We start from the raw sequence: 23,030 nt of genomic DNA, 5'->3' as shown, positions 1-23,030 counted from the left end.
AATCTACCGTTTGCAGTGGCGTTTAGAGTTCCCTACAGGTGGCACTCACAGAACAGAACCTCAAGCGATCAACACGAGTGGAGGAGTGGAGCATGCTTCTTCCACCCTCGGGTCAGCAAAGGACAGAGGCCAGAAAGGCTTATGAACCTGTCTGAAGCCAAAGGGTTCCCACCTCCGTCAGTTCTTCCGCCCGGAAGCAGCAGAGAAGGGTCTTGGGAGAGCAGGCAAACCCAGCCTGGTCACCTGGGACTTCGGAGTGGAAACAACTTCCCTACAGAAGTCCAGTTAAGAAGCCTGGTGAGGACCCCAAGGCAGATCCCGAGGAATGAGGAGTTAAGGTACAGGTGCATCTTAATGCTGCCTGGGCTGGGCTCAGAAAACGGCTGGAGAGAGCAAGGCTGGGGATGCAAGCACCTCCCTTCTTCCGGGCCCGCCCCTACCCCGCCCTTGCCCCACCTCCTCCCTAGGACCGGTCTCTTGCCCCCTCCCCTTGAGTCCCCGCCCATACCCCACCTCCTCCCTTTGAGATCCTTTTCCCACTGTCCCGCAGCAACGGTCGCCTCAGTCCCCAGCGCCGCCGCCCCTCCCCCACCCTCACTCCCGCTCCCGCCTTCCCGTCTCCTCCCTCCCAGTCTCAGTGGCCCCAGACCGACCGGCGGGCGGAGTCTGGGAGTGTGGCACCTGCGAGTAAGTGAGCTTGCTGGATGAGGAGGAGAAGACAGTCCCCAGCACTAGCAGGTGTGCGCGGGGTTGGGGCGACGAGGAACAAAGGAGAGAGGAGGGGTGAGATACCGAAAGAGAAGGAGGGGGTTACGGGAATGAGGGTGGGGGTGGCAGAAGAAGGGAGTGGGAACGAGCTCGCCGCCCAGAACCATTCCTGTTCCGATCGCTTTGCTACTAGACAGGGATTCTCTCCCCTACGTTCCACCTCCTGGCGGGAACTCCGGCTCAGAGCAGGGGTCTCCGTAGATGTCCCCACTGTTAGGAGTGGGGTTCCTCTCACTCCCCCAGTGTCACATGGAAGGGGAATCCCATCACACACTAGGCTAGTTGTCACCTGCTGGAGGCGGGACTCTTGCCTCCCCGGGCAGGTCTCAGAACCACCCTCCAAACTCTCTCCAGCTCCTTCCAACCTACTGATTGGGCCAGTGCCCAGGACAGGTGGCACAGACAGAGCGGCTTGGACCAGCACCCAGTTCTCTGGCTGATAGCTAAACTTGCCTGCTCTGCCTTTTTACCAAAAGCAGCTTGGGCTGTAGGTTACAAATAATTCTGTCACTTTCTCTGCTCACTCCAAAGTCTCCCAGGAGTTACTTTTTAATCTGGCTCTTGGCATGGTTAACCTTGACCCTCTCAAGCCCTGAGTGCCACCTGGCTTTTTCAGAAGCCTCCTGGCCATGGCCAGTCCTGCCCCCAAACAGCTGCCAAGCTTTGGGCCAGTGAGGGTTACGATGCCCAGCTGCCCCTGCCAAAGGATGTGCTTCGAGGCCGTGGGAGGCCCCAGGATGTGTGGCCCTGGCAGCAGGTCACCACCAAAATAAGGTGCCACCCCTTCTCCCTGGTGGCTGGGGGTGGGGTATGCCATGGTCCTCTCTTCCAGTCAGCAGGATACCACTTGGTCAGGTAAGAGTGGAGTGTTATCTTGGAGGAGGAGCCTCTGGGCTCTGGGGAGGACTTCTAAAGTAGACTCCAGTGGCCTGTGTGTCTCAGAGCTGGTTTTAAGACCTAAGCTTGCAGAGGAGGGTTTCAAAGCTCTGCCACAGCCTTGGTCAGCTTCAAGCAAGAGAACCTCCACTTTGTTGCTTGCCCTTCTGGCCTCCAGAGCCCTGCAGGCTAAGGTGAGGTTGCCCTGCATGCGATCCCCCAGCCAAGACTTGGGACCTGATCACTCAGACTCTCAGCCAATGTGGTCAAGAGCCACTGCTCTCCAGGAAGATGGCAGAAGCCTGCCTCAGCCGCCTAGAGAAACAGAGACTTGTAGAAAAGACTTGCAGAGAGTGATAGCTGGGAGGGGCCTAGGATGACCATGGAAGCCGCCCACAGGCCTGAGCACCAAGTCTAGGTGGAGAGGATGCCCTTCCTGGTTTCTGTGTCAGACACCTCTGACCCGTCAGTTCTCTGCAGAGCTGCCTTAAGTTCCTTTGGGGGAACATGAAGGCGGACAAATGTCCCCTCCCCACAGTGCCAAGGCCTTTTGTGGATATGCCCTTCTCATAGGTGCTGGGCCAGCTCCGTTTGAGGGTCCCCAAGTACAGACATGTGTCTTGCGAAGCCTGGTGTCTTAGTCACCTCTGTGCAGAGGTCTCTTCCTTAAAGGTTACTTCATTTTTTTTTTTTCTGGAAAATGTGGTGAAATATGATGTCAAGAGAGGAGGAGCCTTGAGTGAGGATGGAACAAGGGACCTGTCTGTCACCAGTGCGAGGGTGACGGGTCAGGGACACTATGTCCTATGTGTGCCCAGCCTATCTGAGCCACTCCCTGGCTTTATCCTTCCTGGTTCAGGTGAGAGGGTGACAAGTACAGTAGCCCTGATCTCCTATGGTCCTCTCAGTGTGAGACAGGGGATACTGACGAGCAGGTCCCTGTCTGCCTCTCATCTTATGGAAGTCATAGGAGCCTTTCTGTATGGGACCTAGCATTTGGGTACAGAATGGTTGCTGCTATATTCCCCTTGGAAAGAGCCCCCGGAACGTGGGTACACAAAGTTGGGCCTCTTTGGGGGGTACCACACCTGGGAGAAAGTCTCTTACAGCAGTGCCACCTGCATAGAGTGGTGGCTTCAGAATACTGTTCTCTACTCTGGGCCATTGCTTGGGATGGAGGTGAGGGAGGCCTAGTGGTCTTCTCATGGCTTCAGGCTGCCCCAGGACTGGGAAGCTGCAGTGATACCTCCACCAGGCCCTGTCAAATGGGGTTCTCAGAACTTCGGGGCTTTAATAGGTTAGCGAACGCATGACTAGATACCATGAGACCCTCAGACACCCAAGAGGCCAGTCACCATGAACCGAGGATCCAGAGCACAGAACCCAGAATGCTAAGTAGCTCAGTCATCAGTCGTGGCCACCACAGTCAGCTCTGCGGAGCCACAGGAAATACCCCTCCCTCAGCATGTTCAGGGCTGCTTTGGAACACTAAAGGGCAGATGTTCCGAAATCTAAGAAAATGCCAGCCACAGAAAGCTACATTTCAGCTGAGGAAGTTCTAAGGCTCTGACTGACGACTGACGGTGTGCATACATTACCAAAATTGCCAAAATGGATAGGAAAAACCAAAACAAATCTGCCAGGGAAGTGACAGCAGGCACAGGGACAGTGACTACGTACGCCCCTGCACACAATTTCTCTATCTGTCGGAGGACAAACCAGCCAGGGAGAGGCTCTGCATGAGGAGACAGAGGGGGAGGGGAAGGGGGAGGGGGATATGTGTCAATGATCCTGAGTGTCGGGCTGGAACCAGGGTCACTCATGTGAGGGTGCCTCTGCGCTTTGTTTTCGCTCTGTGTGGGCAGCAAGCAGAGCCACTGGGGCCCAGGCTGCCAGTGACCTCTCCCTGAGGGTGGTGCCTCCTTTGCACGCACTGGCACCCAGTCTTGTCTGGTGTTGCCTTCTGTGCCAACCAACCACCAGAAGGCAACAGCAGGTGTGTAATAAACACCGGCCAGCCGACCAGTGAGTCAGGATGGGGCTGTGCCTCACTCCGTCTTCATTGTACATAGCCAAGCACCAACTACCAGGTGACTTTTCAGAGCTGTGGTTTAACCTCACCCTTGTGTGTGTGTGTGTGACACCTATTGAGGCCCAAGAGTGCAGGGACCTGAGAGCTAGGCCACCCACGCTGGCTTCTCATAGTGGACAGAGAATACTTGAAAGCTGTCAGACGCCCATCTAGTGTCTGGGGTTGTGCTAACCTTGAAATTGTAAAACTGAGTCCATATGGATGCAGTTGGCAGGACTGATCTTTTGTGTCCTTGGTCAGCACCAGCTATGAAAGTCTACTTGGTTTCCTGCCTCTCAGGAAAGCCACCACTGCCGGGCACCCTTCTGCTGTGCCAGCCTCGCTCTCTTGCTGATTGTGAGCAAGTCAGGGCGTTTGACCCCATAGGAGTATAGTACTCTAGGGTCTGCTGTGGAAACAACATTGCTGGAGAAAGGTTGGTTTGAGCAGCAGGCATGCAGAGCTCAACCATCCTTGGGACCTAAGGATGACCTAGAGGGTCAGAATACCCCCAAGCCTTTCACTGTTCCTCACCATTGCTGAAGAAAGCACCCAGGATCCTCTCAGTTATCTTTAGAGATAGAATGGGGACAAGAGAAGCACAGGCTCTGGGCAGCCGTGAGGCAGAGGCACCCCGACATACTTTGGTCATTCTCTCCCCAGAAAAGTGTGGGAGACCGACACCCCCCAACACAGATTAAAATTCTCTTCACTATAATTTAGAAGACTAGATGGTTTGCATGTTGGTGTGTTTGCTTGTTTATTTGTTTGTTATTCAATCAGGGAAATTTCCCTTCCAACTTTTTATAGCCGTAATTCGGTTCACAGAGCCCAGGGGTAGGTCTCTGGTCAAGGGTGACTTGCCCTTGGAATCTTGTCCTTCCAGAGTCTCTACAAGCTGTGTATATGAGGTGCCCCACCCCAGAGAGAACACCCACCCCAGGCCTTTCCGCCCCCCACCCCTCCAAGGTCTGTCCCCAGACCATTACAGGGACAGCTTGAGAAACTTTATAATAAATAGACATGCATAGGGTGACAGGATACAGCGGGCAGCATTTATAACCACAAAAGGACTTGTTTCTTGGCAGATAGGCAGATAGGTCTGTTAGTTGCCCATACCCAGGCCTGCTGGGAGCTGGGGAGGAGTTAGAGGGAGCACAGTCTTGGCTGGACACTCTGGGAGCACTGCTGCTTACTAGCCTGTGGACATTCCCTGGTCAGGCAGCACATTTCCTCCCTGAAGGGGCCACACTGTGAACAGAGGTTCCCAGGCCCTAGGCTCCCAGATCACATTTCTCAGGCCTGACATCCCCATATAAATCTTTACCCACCACCAGTCAGACCTCAGGAGGGTCAGGCAGCTGAGCCAGAGTGAAGAGAGGCCTCTGATTCTGCTGTGGGTTCTCTCTGAAAAGAGGCCAGGCCTATGCTGAGAAGGAGGTTGCTCAGGAATTTTGAAGTTGGAAATCTTTTTTTTTTTTAAGATATTTTTTATTTATATTTCAAACGTTATCCCCTTTCCTGGTTTCCTTTCCGTAAATCCCCTCCTCTTGTCCCCTCCCCCTCCTCCTGCTCCCCAACCCACCCATTCTAGCTTCCTTGGCCCTGGCATTCCCCTATATTGGGGCACAGAACCTTCACAGGACCAAGGACCTCTCCTCCCATTGATGACCAACTAGGCCATTCTCTGCTACATATGCAGCTAGAGCCATGAGTCCCTCCATGTGTTCTCTTTGATTAGTGGTTTAGTTCCAAGGAGCTCTGTGGTTACTGGTTAGTTCATATTGCTGTTCCTCCGATGGGGCTGCAAACCCCTTCAGCTTCTTGGGTACTTTCTCTAGCTCCTTCTTTGGGGACCCTGTGCTCCGTCCAATGGATGACTGTGAGCATCCGCTTCTGTATTTATCAGGCACTGGCAGAGCCCCTCAGGAGACAGCTATATCAGGCTCCTGTCAGCAGGCTCTTGTTGGCATCCACAATGGTGTCTGGGTTTGGTGGTTGTTTATGGGATGGATCCCCAGGTGGGGCAGTCTCTGGATAGTCATGCCTTCAGTCTCTGCTCCACACTTTGTCTTTGGTTAGCATGTAGAAGAATTCGAATCGATCCATTCTTATCTCCTTGTACAAAGTGGATCAAGGACCTCCACATAAAACCAGAGACACTGAAGTTGGGAATCTTAACCATCGACCTGTCCAGGAAGGAGTCTCCTGCAGACAGTGGCCTCTTCCGGGATTGACCTGGGGAAGGAAGGGCTGAAGCAAGGCCTTTGTAGCCTGAGGCAGGGGGACTCAGAGCTCGAGGGCAAGCTGAGAGGAACGTCACTGTAGAAGATAGGTTTCCTGTGGAGAGTCAAGACAGTGGAACCTCCAAGTGCCCCACTCTTCTCTCAGGAATGTGCTGAGCCACAGAGTCCTGTGAAGCCCAGGGAGTGGTCACCTGGGGCAGGTAAAACTAGCCATGGTGCCTCTAAAGAGCGATACTTTCTCTTTAAATTTGAGATCCCATCTCCAGAAGCTTTCCCCAAGCAAGGTGTTTGCCAGGCCTCCCTCGGAGGAAGAAACAAGGTAATGTTTGTCCTGGACCTGAGGGCCTTTGCTTTGCTTAGAGGATTTAAAAGTGTTTTGAGTGATCTGAAGAGCCACTGGCCAGGCTTTGAAAATGAGGCGAACACGGAAAGCCAGAGAACAGGCACTTTTGTGTCCTTGAAATAAGAATCTAAATGTCAAGGAGATAATTCTAATCCCCCCCTTTCCCTTCTTACCCAGAAGTAAGTAGTTTTTCCTGTAAACCCCTATTTCAGTATTTATAAGTGGAAGTTGTTGTGTTTTTAACTGAATGCCAAGCCAGCCTGCTACAAGCTGTTGAAATTCAGACAATAAGCTTAAGGTCACACATCTTACATCTGTTTCAGAATCAATGCTAAAGACTGTAGCTAGTGGCTTTGTTCTTGTCCGAAGCAGCAATCCTTCGATCTGCAACTTGACCTCATGTTCCTTTGACATCACAGCCTCATGTCCGACTGCTGGTGCTTCATCATCTGCAAGGAACACGTTAGAAGCAATCCTCTGTCACCACAGCATGATGGGGCCTCAAGGGAGGAGGCTGATCACCAGGTGGACGTGTCTGATGGCATCAGGCTGGTTCCAGACAAAGCAGACGCCACGGCGGCCACGGCCTCAGGTAGGCGGCCCAAGTTGCCCTCTGATCCGAGCTGATGATTAGACTCTAAGGTCCTGAGCTGCGCCACGGGGCACCAGAACGAGTAGCCAAGCCCCTGGCTGTGCCGAGGGTTGCCATGGGTTAACCTGTAAATGTCATAAGAAGAGGTTGGCTCTGTTTAGAGAGTCTGAGGCGTGTGTTTGGGTTTTAAAAGCACAGCACACCAGAAGGGGAAACATTTGTAGTCTTTGCTTCTCCCCCTTTTTTTTTTAGTTCTGTTGCTTTAATTTGGTGTGTTTCATCTTAATTATTCAGACCAGTTCCCTGTTACCAGAAGTGATAGAATTAGAGCCATATAGTGTGAAGCCCAGCCTTCCAGGGCATAGGCTTTTCCCAGGGCCAGTCTCTACATCAGACTACTCATGACGGTCCCTGGCCCTGGCCAGCCTGCCAGGTCAGCAGTAGGGAAGGAGGGCAGAGTGTGTCTTGGGTTTGCACGCTTTTACCTGTGCCTTCCCATCCTGACCTGTGAAGTAAAGCATACAGCAGGCCGAGCAGGTCTGTACATCCCACAGTGGGGAGTGTGAACTTGACTCCAGGGCTGTCTGCATCAATGGCAGCCCAAACATCAGGCTCACACACACCTTCCTGCCATCCTTCAGTCTTCTGGCCGTTCCCTGGCTAGCATTTGTGGTGCTAGAACTGTGCTATGAGGTTCCCCCATCTGGGATCCTTGCCAGAGCTGTGTGTCTTTTTTTTTTTTTTTTTTTTTTTGGTTATTTGTTTACATTTCAAATGTTGTCCCCCTTCTCGGTTTCCCCTCTGCAAGCCCCCTATTCCATCCCTCCTCTCCCTGCTTCTATGAGGGTGCCCACCCACCTACCCACTCCTGTCTCCCCCGCCCTGCATTCCCCTACACTGGGGCATCAAGCCTCCACAGGACTAAGGACCTCCCCTCCCACTGATGTCAGATAAGGCCATCCTCTGCTACATATGTGGCTGGAGTCATGGGTCCCTCCATGTATACTGTTTGGTTGTTGGTTTAGTCCCTGGGAGCTCTGGGGTGTCTGGTTGGTTGATATTGTTCTTCCTATGGGGTTGTAATCCCATTTGGCTCCTTCAGTCCTTCCCCTAACTCTCCCTTTGGGGACCCCGTGCTCAGTCCGATTGTTGTCTGTGAGCATCCGCATCTGTATTTGTCAGACTTTGGCAGGGCCTCTCAGGGGACCACTATACCAGGTTCCTGTCAGCAAGCACTTCTGGTCATCAGCCATAGTGTCTGGCTTTGGTGTCTGCATATATGCTGGATCCCCAGGTGGGGCAGTCTCTGGATGGCCTTTCCTTCAGTCTCTGCTCCACTCAGTCCCTGTATTTTCTTTAGACAGGAACAATTCTGGGTGTCTTGTTCAGGGTGTCTATGGTAACAATCTAAGGTTTAGGCCTTGCGTTCTTATGCTAGTTTCTAAGGAATAGTGCTTTGCCCAGTGACCACGGCTCAGGGCTCTCTGGACCTGGTATTGTGAGCCATACCTTGGCTTAAGGAGAGATGGCATTTCTTGTGGTGGCCCTACCTGAGGTCTGTGGCTTGTGTTTCAGCTCCCATCTCTCTCTGCCAGTGACTGCACTGTCCGCAATGAACAGCTACAGTCCGGTCTTCCAAGGTGGACCCTAAGTGGGAACCGGGGGTTGGAGCCTTTCTCAGCATGAGCCCCATGTTTCTGGCTCTGGTCCAGACTGAGGAGAGATGATCAGAGAGAGGCTGCCATCCAAGGGCTATGCAGAAGGGGGGCTCCCCAAGAAGCCCTTGAGGGGGCTGTTTGATGGAAACTCCCTTAGCAATGTTTACTCTAGTTGGAGTGTGATGAGTCCCTTGGTGCTCAAGCCACTTTGGTCGTGTGATCCTTGTGCCAGTTGGCACCAGTTGGTACTCCCTGGCCTTCCTTGGGCTTCTGGGCGAGCCTCACAGGTGCCGGATTAAGGCTGTCCAGGGAGCAGCCTGCTGGTCAGTCCCAGGTTGATACCGACCTGGCTGCTCTGAATTCATTATCTGCACTTCCCTGACAGGTTCAAGGTCAGGCTTTGTCACACCTATGTGGGCGTGGCAGGTCCTGAAATTGCCACTACACAAGGCAGTGGCAGCCACCCCGGGCTCCAGAGCTGGACATCTCTGCCCTGTCTCACGTCACTCCTGACTCCTTCGCTCTCTCTGTATGTGCCATCCTTCCTGACCCAGAGCCATGGGGCCCAGAGGGCTGCCAAACCAGTGACTCCCAGGCAGGGGCCCCTTGGGATGACTCCAGTAGATGACCTGGGTAAAGGCTCAGAGCAAAAGCACCCAGACACTCTCAAGTTGCAGTGACAGACAGACAAGGGCTGTGATTAAGAACTTAGAGCCTGAGTGAGCTTGGCGTGATGGGGTCAGGGCTCCTGAGGTCTTTACCGTCTCGCTTTCTCGTTACCCTGCCCAGATTATTCCAGAAGCCCTTTGAAGTGACATAACTTATGTGTCAGAACTTACATTTTTAAATCATTAATTTTTGTAGTGACAAAATAAAGGCCTCACTTCCATCTAAACATGGAGCACATACAGAATGCCCCCATCTCACACACCCACACACTCACCCACTCTCATCTCCCCAGACTCCATCCCTAGTCCCAGACCCCGGAAGCCACTGCTCTGCCTTCTGTCTGGGTGGTTCGGCACTCCAGGGCAAATGTCCTCATTGAGTGTTTTCACTCATGGCTAAATAGGTTCGCTCGACACTCATCAGAGATGTCTGTGTCCAGGCAGAGTCAAGAGTCCAGGGTGTAGATGGCCCAGCACGTGCTTGCCCTTACTGCAAATGAATGCATGGGCTTCATGCCCTGAGTAGCCGTTGTGAGCAGTGGTGACCGTGGTGTGCTTTGCACCCCTGCATGCCTCCAGAACTGGGTGAAGGGTGACTGGACAGGACAAGAGCTGTTTTACAGGCTGGGTTCCTCAGCACCATTTCTGCCATTCCAATGGCAGGAGCCTCGCCTCACGCACAGGAGGCTGTGTCCAGTCTGCTGTCCCCATTCTGTCAACGCTCTGCCATCCCTGAGGTCACTCGGAGGTTTGGACCACAGAGGCTGGGTAAACACAGATAAGCTTGTTTTCCAGCTCGCTTGCCACAGCATGTGTGATCTGGCCCTTCCTTCAGCCTTCTTCATTCCAACATTTTACCGCAATAGTGTGTTTGGCCAAGTTGTCCCCAAAACTCTGCAGTTACCCACGTCACTCTCTGCTGTGGGAGGCCTCAAGAGTATACATGAAGAGGCCCCTTCAGGAATCCCGTCTGGCCTCTCAGACACCTACCATCCAAGCCTGTGCAAAGTGACTCTGTGAATGGACCCTGCCCAGTGCAGTTGCCTCTGGACCTTGCCCCACCCACCTTTGGTCAGTCTTTGCCGTAGGCCCATCCTCACCAAAGGGTGATTCTTGCTGTGGAGCCATCCCTCCTGAGTCTTCGTTCTGACTCTGCAGTAGCTGGTGTGAGTCCAGCCTGTGGGCTCCTGATCCTGAGACTCTTCCTGCATTCCTTCTTCACTGTGGTTAGAGCTGGCTTTTCTGCAGAAAATAACTTCCTTGTATGCGGGCGGGATGGAGCTGTGCCACTCCCGGGATGGACAGAGGGGGCTCCGCCTCTCAACTGACAGCTCTCTGAGTCTCACCCTCAAAGTGCACCCATGCTTCTTCTCTTCTGGGCCCACCAGGCTCCCCCAACACCAAGGTCCCTTGCTGGTGCCATCATCATGGCTCACCTGATTGGTGGGCACTTCATTACTTGTATCTCCCATTGAATCAGCCAGACATTGGGGTCATGCCTCTCTTAGCATCCTTGAAGGTTCCTTTTCTAGTTTATGTGCCAGGGCCCTTGCCTACTCCATAGCTCATTCCTCGGCACTTAAAAAGCAGGGCTGCAGCTAGGTGTCTGTTACCTCTACCTCGCAGGTGGAGGCAGGAAGATCGTGCATACGAGGTCATTCTAAGATATATGGAAAAATTAAGGCCACCCTGAGCTCAGGAGACTGTCTCAGAAGCAAGCAGTCAAGCAAACAAAAACAGGAAGCCACTTCTGTCAGAATGCAAACATGCTTGGCGTCTAGAATGGACTCTTGGAGTGGGGCTAGGAAGATATTGTCCTTGTGTGCTTCATCTGTCTTACAGATACACATTCACGCACTTGCACACGCGCGCACGCGCACACACACACACACACACACACACACAGCTTCATGTAGCCAACAACAACTCCATGTAGGCAATATATAGGTCAAACTGTGAGATCCTGCAGTGAAGGGTGAATGCTCTCCGGTACCCACCAGGCCTTCTTTGCAGAGGTGTCTGCTAGAGGCCTGGGATGTACCCAGCATGGGAACTAGGCCCAGAGCCTCCCTGCCAAGTACCTCATCTCTGGTCAGGTATACAACTAAACAAAGGGGGTTCTCTTCAGAGTAGAGATCTTCAGAGCTTGGGGGGCATTTGGGAGGGGCCCAGTGAGTCCTGCTCCCAGGTCCCATGCAGCCTTTGGGAATCTTGGCAGGTTTATACTCGAAAACAGAGGAGAAGGGCACAAGGACTTAGTGTGAACACTCAGGTAAGCACATGTACACTTGAGCACACACATGGGCACAAGCACACATATGAACACGCAAGGCACAGACACATAAGCATGAGCATGTGCACAGATAGCACAGACATGCAGGTAAGCACACAAAGGCATGCATACCCATGAACACAGAGCATGAAATATAAGCATGGGTATATACACATGAACACATACATGCTCATGTGGACCTGAACATGCAAGCATGGGTGTGTGTGCTGTCTTAGTTTCATTTCTGTTGCTGTGATAACATATGCTGACAAAAGCAACTTGGAGAAGAAAGGTCTAGCGTATGACTCCTAGTCATAGTCACAGCAGGAAAATGACAGGCGACAGGAACTTGAAGCAGCTGGTGACATTTACAGTCAAGGACAGAGGGAATGAATGCATGTGCACACACCTTCTAGTTCTCAGCTTACTTTCCCCGTCACATAGCCCAGGACCCAAGGGCAGGAAATGGTACCACAGTGGGCAGGTTCCCCATATCAATTAACGCAGTGAAGGCAATCCCCCTCAGACATGATCCAGTCATCCCTTCCTGAGATTCTCTCCCCAGGGTATGCTAGATTGTCCTAAATTGACAATGAAAACCAACAGTGACACACTCATGTCACACACAAGCATAGGCACATGCACAGACAAACTTATGTCTGTGTGTGCATGGACACAAGCAAGGGCACAGGTTATACACACATGGCAGAGGCGTACATGCATGGTCACATGCACACTCACACACAGAAATGGGCAGACAAGTGTCAAGTACACACACACATACACATGCACGTACACGCACACGCATACATGTATACACGAGTGTGCACATACACATGCACAGACACATTTACATGCATATACATACAAGCACACATATACACACATGCACATACATGTGTACACACACACACGTGTACATGGTGGGTTTCATTGAGATGAGTTTAGTTGATCTGGTTCTCCAGACTCATTCTCTGGATGCCTAGCAGAGCATGGCTGCCTAGGCTCCTCACTCTGTCTCCTTGCTGGTGGTCTCGCCATCAGACTATCAGCTGCTGCCTGCTCCCCTCTAGGGAGGGGAAGCTGCACTCTTAGCCTGGCAAGCCAGAGAATCAACCTTGGCTAAGGATGTCCCCGCATTCTTGAATGCCTCTTCATCTGCTGCTGGAGTTTGAGAGGTGGAAAGGAATTACCTGTGATGGTGGACACTCTAATAACCTTTTAGGTACAGGGCAGCATTGTGGATTAAAAAAATAAAAATAAAATAAAATGTATTCTTTCCTGAAGAGAGACCTGAATGATGAACAGTATCTTGGACAGGATGAATCCCCGGGAGTCCGTCCTAAGTTCCTGCCTTCCCTGTCCGTGACTGCACATGACCAAACCTAATGCTTTACCGTATTTTTAAACTATGATCAGAGAGCAGGGGCTGGAAGCAGAATGGAAAGAGCTTAGCATCCTTGCCGTGAAGGACCAAGGATGTCAGCACTCGAGTGCAACCAGCCAAGCTGAAGATGTGTTTGGGAAAGAATTATGACCTCAGGACCTGGCAAGTGGAAGGAAACTGGCGTTCTCATTATCTCATGCTTGGGAGGCAGGGAGGAGTCCTAATGACAGCTTGCCAGAGAGGGACTGAATTGCCCTGATTCAATGGCTACAGGTGTCTTGAATCCCACTTCCTCAGGCTATGACTGGGGCATACAACCTAAGAAGGACCCTGACCTATCTCACTGTCCCGGGAGGTGGCCTCTGATAACCTTGAGGGCTGTGGGCTCAAAGCTTCCTGGCTCTTGTGCAGATTCCCCGGGAGACGCCTCCCCTCTTCCTTGTGTGTATTTAATGTGAAACTCAAGTGTGTGCTGGGGGTGGGGGTCGGGTGGGGGGGTATGACTTCAACAGCGGCCGTGTTCTGAAAAGCAGGACCCAGTGATCAAGCTGCTAAATGCTCCACTTGCTAGCCTTTGCTGGGTAGCTAGCAGTCGGCAGGGCTTGTGCAAATGGTGCCGACATCCTGGTTGTGACTGATTAACTTCTTGTCCTAACCTTTCTAACCTCTTAACATCTTATCACTTGTGAGGTTCTGTTATTTAGAAAGTTGGCAAGAGTTCTTGATATTTTTTTTGGAAAGCAGTTTTAGCGAAAACAGGCTTACAGTCTTTTGGGGACTGGTTTATGTGTTATTGGTCAAAATGAAAATAGAGTTAACAATTCCCACTTCTGCTGCCAGGTGTGGGGGCCAATGGGGCAGGCTGCGGGAGTACCACTCCTGGGCTTGCTGGCCCCTACCCCTGTACTGAAGAGTCCACAGTTCCTGGCTCCTCAGTCTGTCCTCTCTGGCTCCTGGATGGACTGAAGAAACTGGCCAGTGTTTATCACTGTTTAATTAAAAATGAACAGTGTGCGTTATCGGAACAGGTGATTCTGAGGCACTGCAGAGATGTCCTGCAGGAGGTAGACAGTAGGTTCCTGAGCCACCTCTACAGCTTAACCCTCACCAACCTGCAGTACAGACATGGACCCAGAGATTTTGCTTGCAATTCATCAGGAACTTTGAGGGGTTTATGCAACTATAAGCTGATTCTATGAGAACCTCGAGTTTGGGATGCTGTCTGTGATTAATCTACATTTAGGAAACTCTAAAGTGTATGCTTGACCTGGAGGCACCAGCAGGCACATGGCAGCCACTAAGCGTCATTACACACCGTATTACATGCTAGTCATTGCATCTTCCCGCCACTCAGAGTGTCATCTGTGCTTTCTTCCCCTTGAGCTAGACTCCCTAGGCGGGCGCTTTTCCCCTTCCTGTGTTGGCCACTGTGAGCTGTAGATGAGGAGAGGAATGTGGCCTGCCCCAGGAAGAAACCCCTGCATCTGATGCTCACCATCTTCCTGGGCATCTCTGGTCTCTATGGTTCCCACTGTCAGTATGAAAAACTCAGCTCTCATCTTAAACAAGGGAAGAGGGGGTTTATTCTGCAGCTGTTATGAGTGACCATGGCTCTGGAACACAGGCTACCCCAAATTCTACAGTCCACATGGATGCAGTTTCTTAAGGTTTTATAGTTTCACAGCACAAAGAAAGTCATAAAGCAATTTTAAAATGCAATGGTAGCATTGGTGGTCACGGAGACAAGAGTGAGATGGGGAGCTGGCTGTCCTATAGACCCAAGATGTTAACTGACGACATTCTCAGCTCCTGGACTGGGAGAAGCCAGAGGCCTGCTAAGTTACTAGCTTCTAATAGATTTTTATTGATTATCGTGAGGTAATTAGTTCAGATACTGACTGGGGCGAGGCATGGTTGTTCTAGAAGCTAAAACTAGCCCAAGATAAAGTAATTAGCCTCTGAAGCGACAAAATTCCAGTCTCCCCACAGCATGGAGATTCCAGTCGGCTGGCTGAGGTCTGTCTCTGCGGACTCCTTCCAAGGAGTTTTTGTTCACAGCCAGACAGCTTCTCTTCGCGAAATTTAGTTCACACCGCAACACTTCCTGTGCTCCCAGTACACAGCCTCCCTGCGCTCCACCAGCACTGGGCATCTTGAAAGCTTCCTCCCCTGTGCCATGGGAACAGGCTACCCAGCATCCTGGCTAGTGTGGGCTGATGCCAGGCTACCCAGCATCCTGGCTAGTGTGGGCTGACACTGGTGGAAGTATCCTCAGCTGAAGCAGGCTCTGAGGCATGCATGGCTACCTGCGGCTCTGTCCAGGTACTTTCCCCTCTGCCCCCGTCACTTCTTTATCTGTTAAGAGTGTAACTGACTGGGGGCTGGCGAGATGGCTCAGCGGTTAAGAGCACTGACTGCTCTTCTGAAGGTCCTGAGTTCAAATCCCAGCAACCACATGGTGGCTCACAACCATCCGTAATGAGATCTGACACCCTCTTCTGGTGCATCTGAAGACAGCTACAGTGTACTAATGAATAATAATAAATAAATCTTTAAAAAAAAAAGAGTGTAACTGACTACAATATTCTCTTGCTGTGATTAAGATGGCCGATGGCAGGACACGCTGTGACCAGGTGACCTCGTGACATGGCTGTATGAGCATGGGAGATCAACCCCATGAGCGACCACTGTCTGGGGAAGTCTTACCTGCCCGGTATCTCCTAGTGTAGGGAATCGGACTGTAGAATTGGCCCTTGATGCCTGTTTCTGAGAGCTCTCACCCAGGCTGTGCCTGCTGGAGCCAGTCGCAGTGGAGAGGTGTTTCATTAGGGATCTGCTCTCATGAGGGAAAGTATCCATGAGACGATCTGTCTGAAACCCTGCCAGGGCCACCTTTGGAGGAGGGGCTGGATACACATGAGGCCACACCAAAGCAGTTCACAGTGTCAGAGATTTCCATGGTCACTTGGCCCATTGCTGTGCTGGACGGAACATGGAGGTGGAGAGAGCTTAGTGCCAAACACTCAGAAATAGGAAGGGGATGGAACACGGTTTCTCTTTGCAGGGTGGGCACCCGGCCGGCCTGTTGCTTCCCACCGGGCTCGGCCTCCTATTTTCTACCATGGGCGTTTTCGTCCCCCATTGGTCAGTCCACTGGTGAAGTGGATAGCCCATGACCAACCACATGCACCTTTTGGGGAGCCTTTCAGACTGCAAACACGACAAGTACCACAGTCTGCGGAAGGCCAGGATGGAAAGCCTTGGCCTGGGTGGGCATCCCTGCTGAGCCAGGAGACTGGGGAGGCAGGGCTAGACCTGTCACTCAGAGCCTGGCATTTCTTTTCCAGACTCTTGGGGAATTTCTGGTACAAACAGGTATGAGGAGCCACCATGCCTTCTGGATGCATTTACAGTCAGCAAGGGGAGGGGGCGTTTGGAGGAGGGACAGGGTAGGCTCTTCTTGTAACAAACGTGACTGAAGCCAACTCAAGCTTTAATGATGGGGTACCACTCACCAGGGAGGCCCAGAGCCCTCTGACTTAACAACACACTGTCAACAGGTCCCTTGTGCCAGTATTCCCAGCTAGTACGTTCTGACCAATCCTCATCCCACCTCCCCTCCCCCTCTTCACCCTTCCCATCTGATGACCCCTCTCTAACCCTCGCCCTCCCCCACTTGCTCCACCTGTGCCTTTTCTCACCTGCCCCTTCCCCATTCTACAGGAAGTGCTTGGCCCTCAGGAACAAGGCACCTAGATGCTGCACTGGGGCCATTGTCTGGACTCAAGATCTTATGTTATAGTCTTTGGTTTGCTCATTTCCCCAGAGACAGCTTGATTAATTACACTCATGTAAAATACAGAAATCCACACAACAGAATGGTTAGCCTTTATGTGTTTTCTCAGTCAATCCCAGGGGGGTAGCCGGGTAAGATTTTGGCATTTCTAGGATAATTAAATGTAATTTTCTTGTTAAAATGCTAGAAGTTAGTATTTCCTTTTTAAAATTTCTTATAAATGCCTGTTCTGGAAAACATTTGAGCCACACAGTCATGGGCTATCTTCATCTGTGTTCGTGCCTGTTTAGCCAAAGTCACTTCTGTCTCTACCAAGGCTCTTTTCTGTCAGCTCTTGGCAACAGTCTTCCTTCATCTTATCAGCACCATCTGGAACTCTGAGATGCAATTTTTTATTTATAAATCAAGTAGACCATGAAATGATTTGAGGTGCAATATTAAATCCCCCCCCACGTTTTGAAGAGCCAGTGGGATTCTCTGTGTGCTTTCACTCCGCCCCAGCCTGAACGCGTGAGCCACGCATATTCTGTGGTTACCATTCCTTCTTTACTCCTAGAGTGAGCAGGCGCTGGGCTGTTCCATGCCTCCGGCAGCGCCAGCGTTTGTGGTGGCTTGTGTCTGTGTGGGTGACCCTGGCAAGTTCCTTCCTTGCTTTTTTGAGGGGGTAGTCTCTGGATGTATGCAAGTGTGGGGAGCAGCCTGGCCTTCAGGGTGGTGACTCTGTGTTTGTAATCAGCAAAGAGGGACCCCTGGATCTTTTTACCATCAGACCTGATTGAGGGCAGCCCACATGTGTGGCTCTGTCCCCTGCACACAGTAGCTTTCTCTAAGTTGGAAGTGAGAAGCCAAGTTATGGCCAAGTCCCTGTCTTGGGCACTGAGCCTGGCAGAGAAGCCACGGGACCATGGATAGCTGTGAGTGCAGCCTAACATTTAGCTGAATAAAACTTAATGTGACTATGCAAACTACTGAGTATAAACTTTATAGATGGCAATGCCATCCTGCAAGTGTGCTGGAATGTGCCAGGGGATCTCGAGCATTTCAGATCTTCTAACTGTTTGAGCATCTACTACAAAATACAGCAGACGAAGAACCACAGGTAGTGCCTGCCTGTCCTGCCAAATGGAGTGGTATCCGCCAGCCTGTACCTTCCTGTCTCTGTGCCCACTGCAGCTTTCGGGTCCCACCAGCAAAGCCTCTGTGTGCAGCGCGCACAGCAGTTACCGCAGAACCTCACAAGTGCTCAAAGGGCAGAGACTCAGTCTGCGGCACACGGTCAAGCCGGTCAACATTGCGCATGGAGTGGGGAGAGGCCCATGAGCCCAACCCCCACTGGAGAGCTGCACGGAGTTGGGAGAGGCCCGTGAGCCCCACCCCCACTGGGGAGCTGTGGGCACCTGACAGCGCAGCTTCTACGGGACGGTCAGTTAGTTCTCTGCTCTTTAAATCTTAGTTGACATTATGGGTGTCATATCTGCATATACGTGTGTGCACTTACATGTACAGCAGCCATGGAGGCCAAAAGAGAGCATCAGACCTCCTGGAACTTTATAGATGGTCGTGAGATGCCATGCGGGTTTGAGAAATGGAACTCGGACCTCTGAAAGGCCAGCCGGTGTTCTTAATTAACTACTGAGCCATCTCTCTAGCCCCAAGAAAGTCAATTTTCTTTAAAGATGTGAGCCTTGGTAGGTTATCCACACTCTAGTGAAAGGCACACAAGAGTATATAGCCAGGACAGATTGGATTCAATGTGATATTAGGAAAAAGGATACAAAATTAGGAGGGAGGGGGAGGGTCTGGGAGGAGTTGGGGGAAGGAATGGGAGCTGAGTATGACTGAATTACATTGTATGACATTCTCACTGAATAATCAAAATGTTATGTTTTAAAGGCCTAGCGCCTCCAATGCTTCCAATACTAGCCAGCAATGGAAACACACACGTGTGTCTGTCCAGGAATTTCCCCACCATCAGCTCCCCACCTCAATTCATGGATAAGGGTCACATCCTCTAAGCTCATGACTCTTAGAGGTGGGGATGGCTCATGGAGACCTGGAGCCAGGAGGTGTGCTCTTGACTTTACCCCTGGGGATGGTGTCTTACCTGAGTCACCTTAGGATGTGATCCCAGAGGGCTTGGCCAGACTGTGCCGTCCTGGGTTTCCTGCAGGAGAATAAGGACAGACCCCCTCCCCTACTGTGCTGCCTGGGGTCTCCTACGGGATAAAGCAAGAGCAGACTCCTCCCTCACAGGGCGTCCCCAGCACTGAGGTCAGGTCCAGCTGGCTCTTTCTGGATCCACATCTTACCATTTTGCCACACAGCTTCCCAGGCTGACGTGATCCTTCCTCACAGCGTGTATACCTTAAATCCCTGAAGCATCCCACGCAGCTCCTCCAGCATGGCTGCCAGGAGCTGACTCTACACCTGCAGTCTCTGAGGGTACCCACCGGCCAGCTCTTTTGTTGCTCTGCCACTCAGAGACCTGGAAATACCTCAGGGGTGTGAGATCTCTCTCCACTTAAACTGTTTGCGAACCACTCTGTGGAAGGAAGAAGATAGCAGCCATGCAGCTCATTTCCAGGTAACCTTTCTGGTTCCTTGTGAAAGCTTCCAAGTGTGTGGTGGCCTTGATGCACTTCGCAGCAGGCAACAGAACCAGCAGACAGAGCGTGCAGTCACCTGATGCCTTGTTGGACACCCGCTGGCTTCCCTTCTCCCCTGTGTCTGTGAAGAGGGCACTTGTGTGCTGTGGCCTGGAGGGCCGACCTGGCATCCACTGTTCCGGGGTAGCTGCTTGGCTTTCTTCAGTCTGTGCAGACACTTCCTCCCCTCAGGCAACGTTCATTCTTTTTTTTTTTTTTTTTTTTTTTTTTTTTTTTTGGTTTTTCGAGACAGGGTTTCTCTGTGTAGCCCTGGCTGTCCTGGAACTCACTTTGTAGACCAGGCTGGCCTCGAACTCAGAAATCCGCCTGCCTCTGCCTCCCAAGTGCTGGGATTAAAGGCGTGCACCACCACGCCCGGCGCAACATTCATTCTTATAGTTGTCTTGAAACTTGCTGGAACAAAATCGACTAAAACCCAGTGCTGGAAAAGATACCCAGAATCAGCTCATGGAAGAGGCAAGAATAAGACCCCCATCCCTCACCGACTGCCACTAACGCTGGAAACTGAGCAGCTGGCTGTGACAGACTTGGACACCAGGGTCCTACTAAGAAGATGGCTTAGAGAGCATGGAGCCCCAGTGTGTTCACTGGAAGACAGTGGGTGGCTTCAGTCAAAACTACACTTGGCTTGCACCGCTCAGCAGTCCTCCTTGCCATCTACCCAGGGGGGCTGAGGACTCAGCCACAGGGAGCCTGCCTGTGCTCAGACAGGCAGTGTCCCCAAGCCCTGAACATGTGGAGGTTACAGTGTGCTCCCCAATGAAGCAGTCAGCAGATATTCCAACTAGCCATTCAGACAATGGAATGTCACCTAGGGAAAGGAAGAGAGGTGGTATAACCCTAAGCCCTGCAGGGCGCGGGGGACAATGTGAAGGTTCTGCTGTGGGATCCCACTGTGGGGCAGCGTGGAGAAGGCAAGAATGTCAGCGCTGACTGGGGACAGTAGGGACGACCACAGAGGGTTTGGTTTGGGGTACTTTTTGAGATAGGTCTCAGGCTAGCCTTGAACTCACAAGCTCTACCAAGCCTGCAAAGTTCAGCAGTGTCCAGCTTAGAGAATCTTGCTACTGTAATGATGGGACATGTATGTACCAAGATCCATAGAATCTCCTGTTATGAATTGTAACTAAAGCATCATGGGAGGGCCAAGGAGTCCCCAGGTACCTTGTGCTGCAAAGGTACCAAGCGCCTCCCTGAAGGACAGGACTTCAGGACCAACGTTGGAAACTGGGCTAAGCGGAGGCCAGAGAAAGGGACCGAAGGAGCCTAGGCTGGTTGAGCTCTGTTTGCCTGCTGACCCTGTCATATGTCACACCACAATCTTCTAAGTGACAAGTACCAGGGGAGGGCACCCCTTTCTCACCAAGGGAGGAAGCAACAGGAAAGCTGGGGAAAAGAATGATAATGGGGGAGATGTGGAGTCATCGGGAGGGAACGCACGTTAGCTCAGCATACATGCAGATGACCAACTTCAGGAATCAGCCTGCACCCCATACACAGCATTGTCTGCTGCCCTGGAAGCTGCCTGGAGCCCACCTGGCAACCCGCTCTTATTTTCCAACAGTCTTTCCAATAAAAGCATCCAGGGTCCTCAGAGAAATGGCTGAATCTAGGATGAGGGCAGGAAACACAGACAATGACCCAGCATCTTGTGGTACCAGAGAGCCAGGAAGTATTAAAAAATATCCCAGACCCACAGTGATGGGACAGGTTGGATGGTATAGGCACCTAGCCAAGGGCTCAGTTAGCCAACTGGAGCAATGGGTACAAAGTGGGTTGGGTGAATCTTGATACAAAATACAGGTAACCACCCAATGAGTACACACTGACATCAGTGACAGAATAAGCCAGTCCTGCTGGGGACACAAGGCAAGTGCCCTTTCCAGGAGTATAATTGAAGTGGCTGCAGGCTCATCTAGCAGGGCCTGGTCCCTACTTTGTCAGTGTGGGTCACTGAGCCACAAGGGCCTGGAGGTTGCAGTGCGCAGAGGAGGGAAGTCACTCAGTGGTTGGGGGGAACCTGCCATCCCAAGGATAACCTGCCACATACCCCTGAAGATTCACCCCTTTAAGACTTGGGGTTCAGTGGAAGTTATCCCACTTATGCCCAGTAGTGTGACAGACAAGTAGGGCATCATGGGAAGGCTCCTGCTGGGCATGGTTCCTGTGATGCCCACTTCATAGCATCAACCATGCCTCCACAATTCTAAGGGACCTATATAGCCAGTACCACAATTCCTCTAGCCAGGAAGACTTGATGTTTTCCATCATAAAACTGTTGGGTCTTTAGGAAAAGCTTGACACTTTGTGTAAGTCTTGATGTGTTTTGTACTAATATGGAACTGGTTTACTTTGACATTAGTAAACAACTATCACCATTCTTCCTCGTGTGTCTGTGGGGTACAGGAGACATCTTCTACAGTACTGGCTCCAATTCCGGGCGTGTGAAAAAACGCTGTATTTGAGCTAAGCTGAATGTGGAATTCTGCTGGACTTCCACCAGGTGAACCAGATGGCCTTCCGGGTGTCCACTGCCCACGGCCAGCTCAGGCAAAGGGAGCCCTGGCTGCCTGTTGGCTATGTAGGTCAGCTCTCCATGGGTCTCAGGACTGCATCAAAATAGATGACTTTGACTTCAAACTTGAAACCTTACGTTCCAATCACTTAGTACAAGCCCTCTCTTAAGTGTGCACACACATCTGAAATAGTATTTGCAGGCAGACTTATATATAGTTCGGTGTGTTGCTGTGACTGTCAAAGCAGCTACAGGATGGCATTGTGTACCCCCTGTACCAGTGATGTATACGGGCCAGATGTCAGTGGTGGGACTGTGGGCATGGGGGCACTGGCCCTCCTGTGGGCATGTTCTGCTTTGTAACTGTTGAGCAACCCTAGATCAGGCAGCATCACACCTCAGAGACAGACCTTCTTGTTTTGGGGGTTGCAAGTTCCCAGCCCGCCCACCTCCTGGACAGTGATCCATAAGAGGATAACCCAGGACCCTCTACGATGTACAGGGTGTGGAGATGATGGCCACCTGCAGCCTGCCTCTGTGGTGCCACACAGGGTAAATGGTTTGCTCCCGTCATACCAGAACTCGAGAGGTTGATGCAGGAGGACTGCCACTAGACCAGTCTGGGCTACATAGTGTGACTCTCAAAAAGGAGTGGATAATAAGCAGATGATGACCTTGGCAGCCATAGCTGCAAGGTGGCTTGAGAATGTGGGATTTGGTCCCAGCCCTCTCGGGCCACACAGGAACTGCTGCTGCACTGTGCTCTGCCCACGATGCAGGTGAGCTGGGGTCTGATCGTCCTAGTTAGGAATTCCATGGCCTGTGGACTGAACAGAGCTGGCGCCTCCCTAGTGCATAGCCTCATAATCATTTGGTCACAGTGGAGCCCTGCCTGTCTGAGCTCCCTGTCCTGCCTTGTGAATCCAGAGAGCAGGTCCAGATCCAGTTTCTTTCCAGGTAGGGAAAAGTTGCTGGCCAGTCCCAAGGAGGCCTCTGATATAGCATGCCAAGAAATGTCATCTGGGGCATGTGTCACCATCTGTGCATCAGGAGAAGGGAGGTGTGTCCATGACAGATAGCCCATCTACGGCTCCTACCCACCCCCTCCACCATATCTCCCATTCCCCTTTTACTCAGGACTGCACATCTGCCAGTACCCTGCTTGGACCTTA

The 23,030-nt window shown here is 51.8% G+C and overlaps 1 protein-coding gene across 6 annotated transcripts in view; it reads left to right on the top strand.

Annotated features, from left to right (window-relative positions):
* Window positions 1-550: 550 nt before the first annotated feature.
* The window catches only part of Mcf2l (MCF.2 cell line derived transforming sequence like), a 145,812-nt gene continuing 123,332 nt past the window's right edge, over window positions 551-23,030 (top strand). For 3 of the 6 annotated variants that reach the window (XM_085844189.1, XM_085844186.1, XM_085844183.1), the window contains exons 1-2: window positions 551-738; window positions 6,724-6,896. In XM_085844189.1, the coding sequence (XP_085700315.1) occupies window positions 6,728-6,896 (169 nt within the window). In that variant the 5' untranslated portion in view covers window positions 551-738; window positions 6,724-6,727. Of the gene's footprint in view, window positions 784-1,486; window positions 1,624-6,723; window positions 6,897-23,030 lie in introns of those variants that run through there. The other 3 variants (XM_085844184.1, XM_085844193.1, XM_085844185.1) reach the window with 3 other exon arrangements.

Source organism: Mus caroli, unplaced genomic scaffold, assembly GCF_978045245.1.
Source record: "Mus caroli unplaced genomic scaffold, Mus_caroli_1 scaffold_10, whole genome shotgun sequence".
NCBI classification, from domain to species: Eukaryota; Metazoa; Chordata; class Mammalia; order Rodentia; family Muridae; genus Mus; species Mus caroli.
The sequence above is the reverse complement of the archived record's forward strand: the minus strand, read 5'-3'. Positions and strand labels throughout refer to the sequence as shown.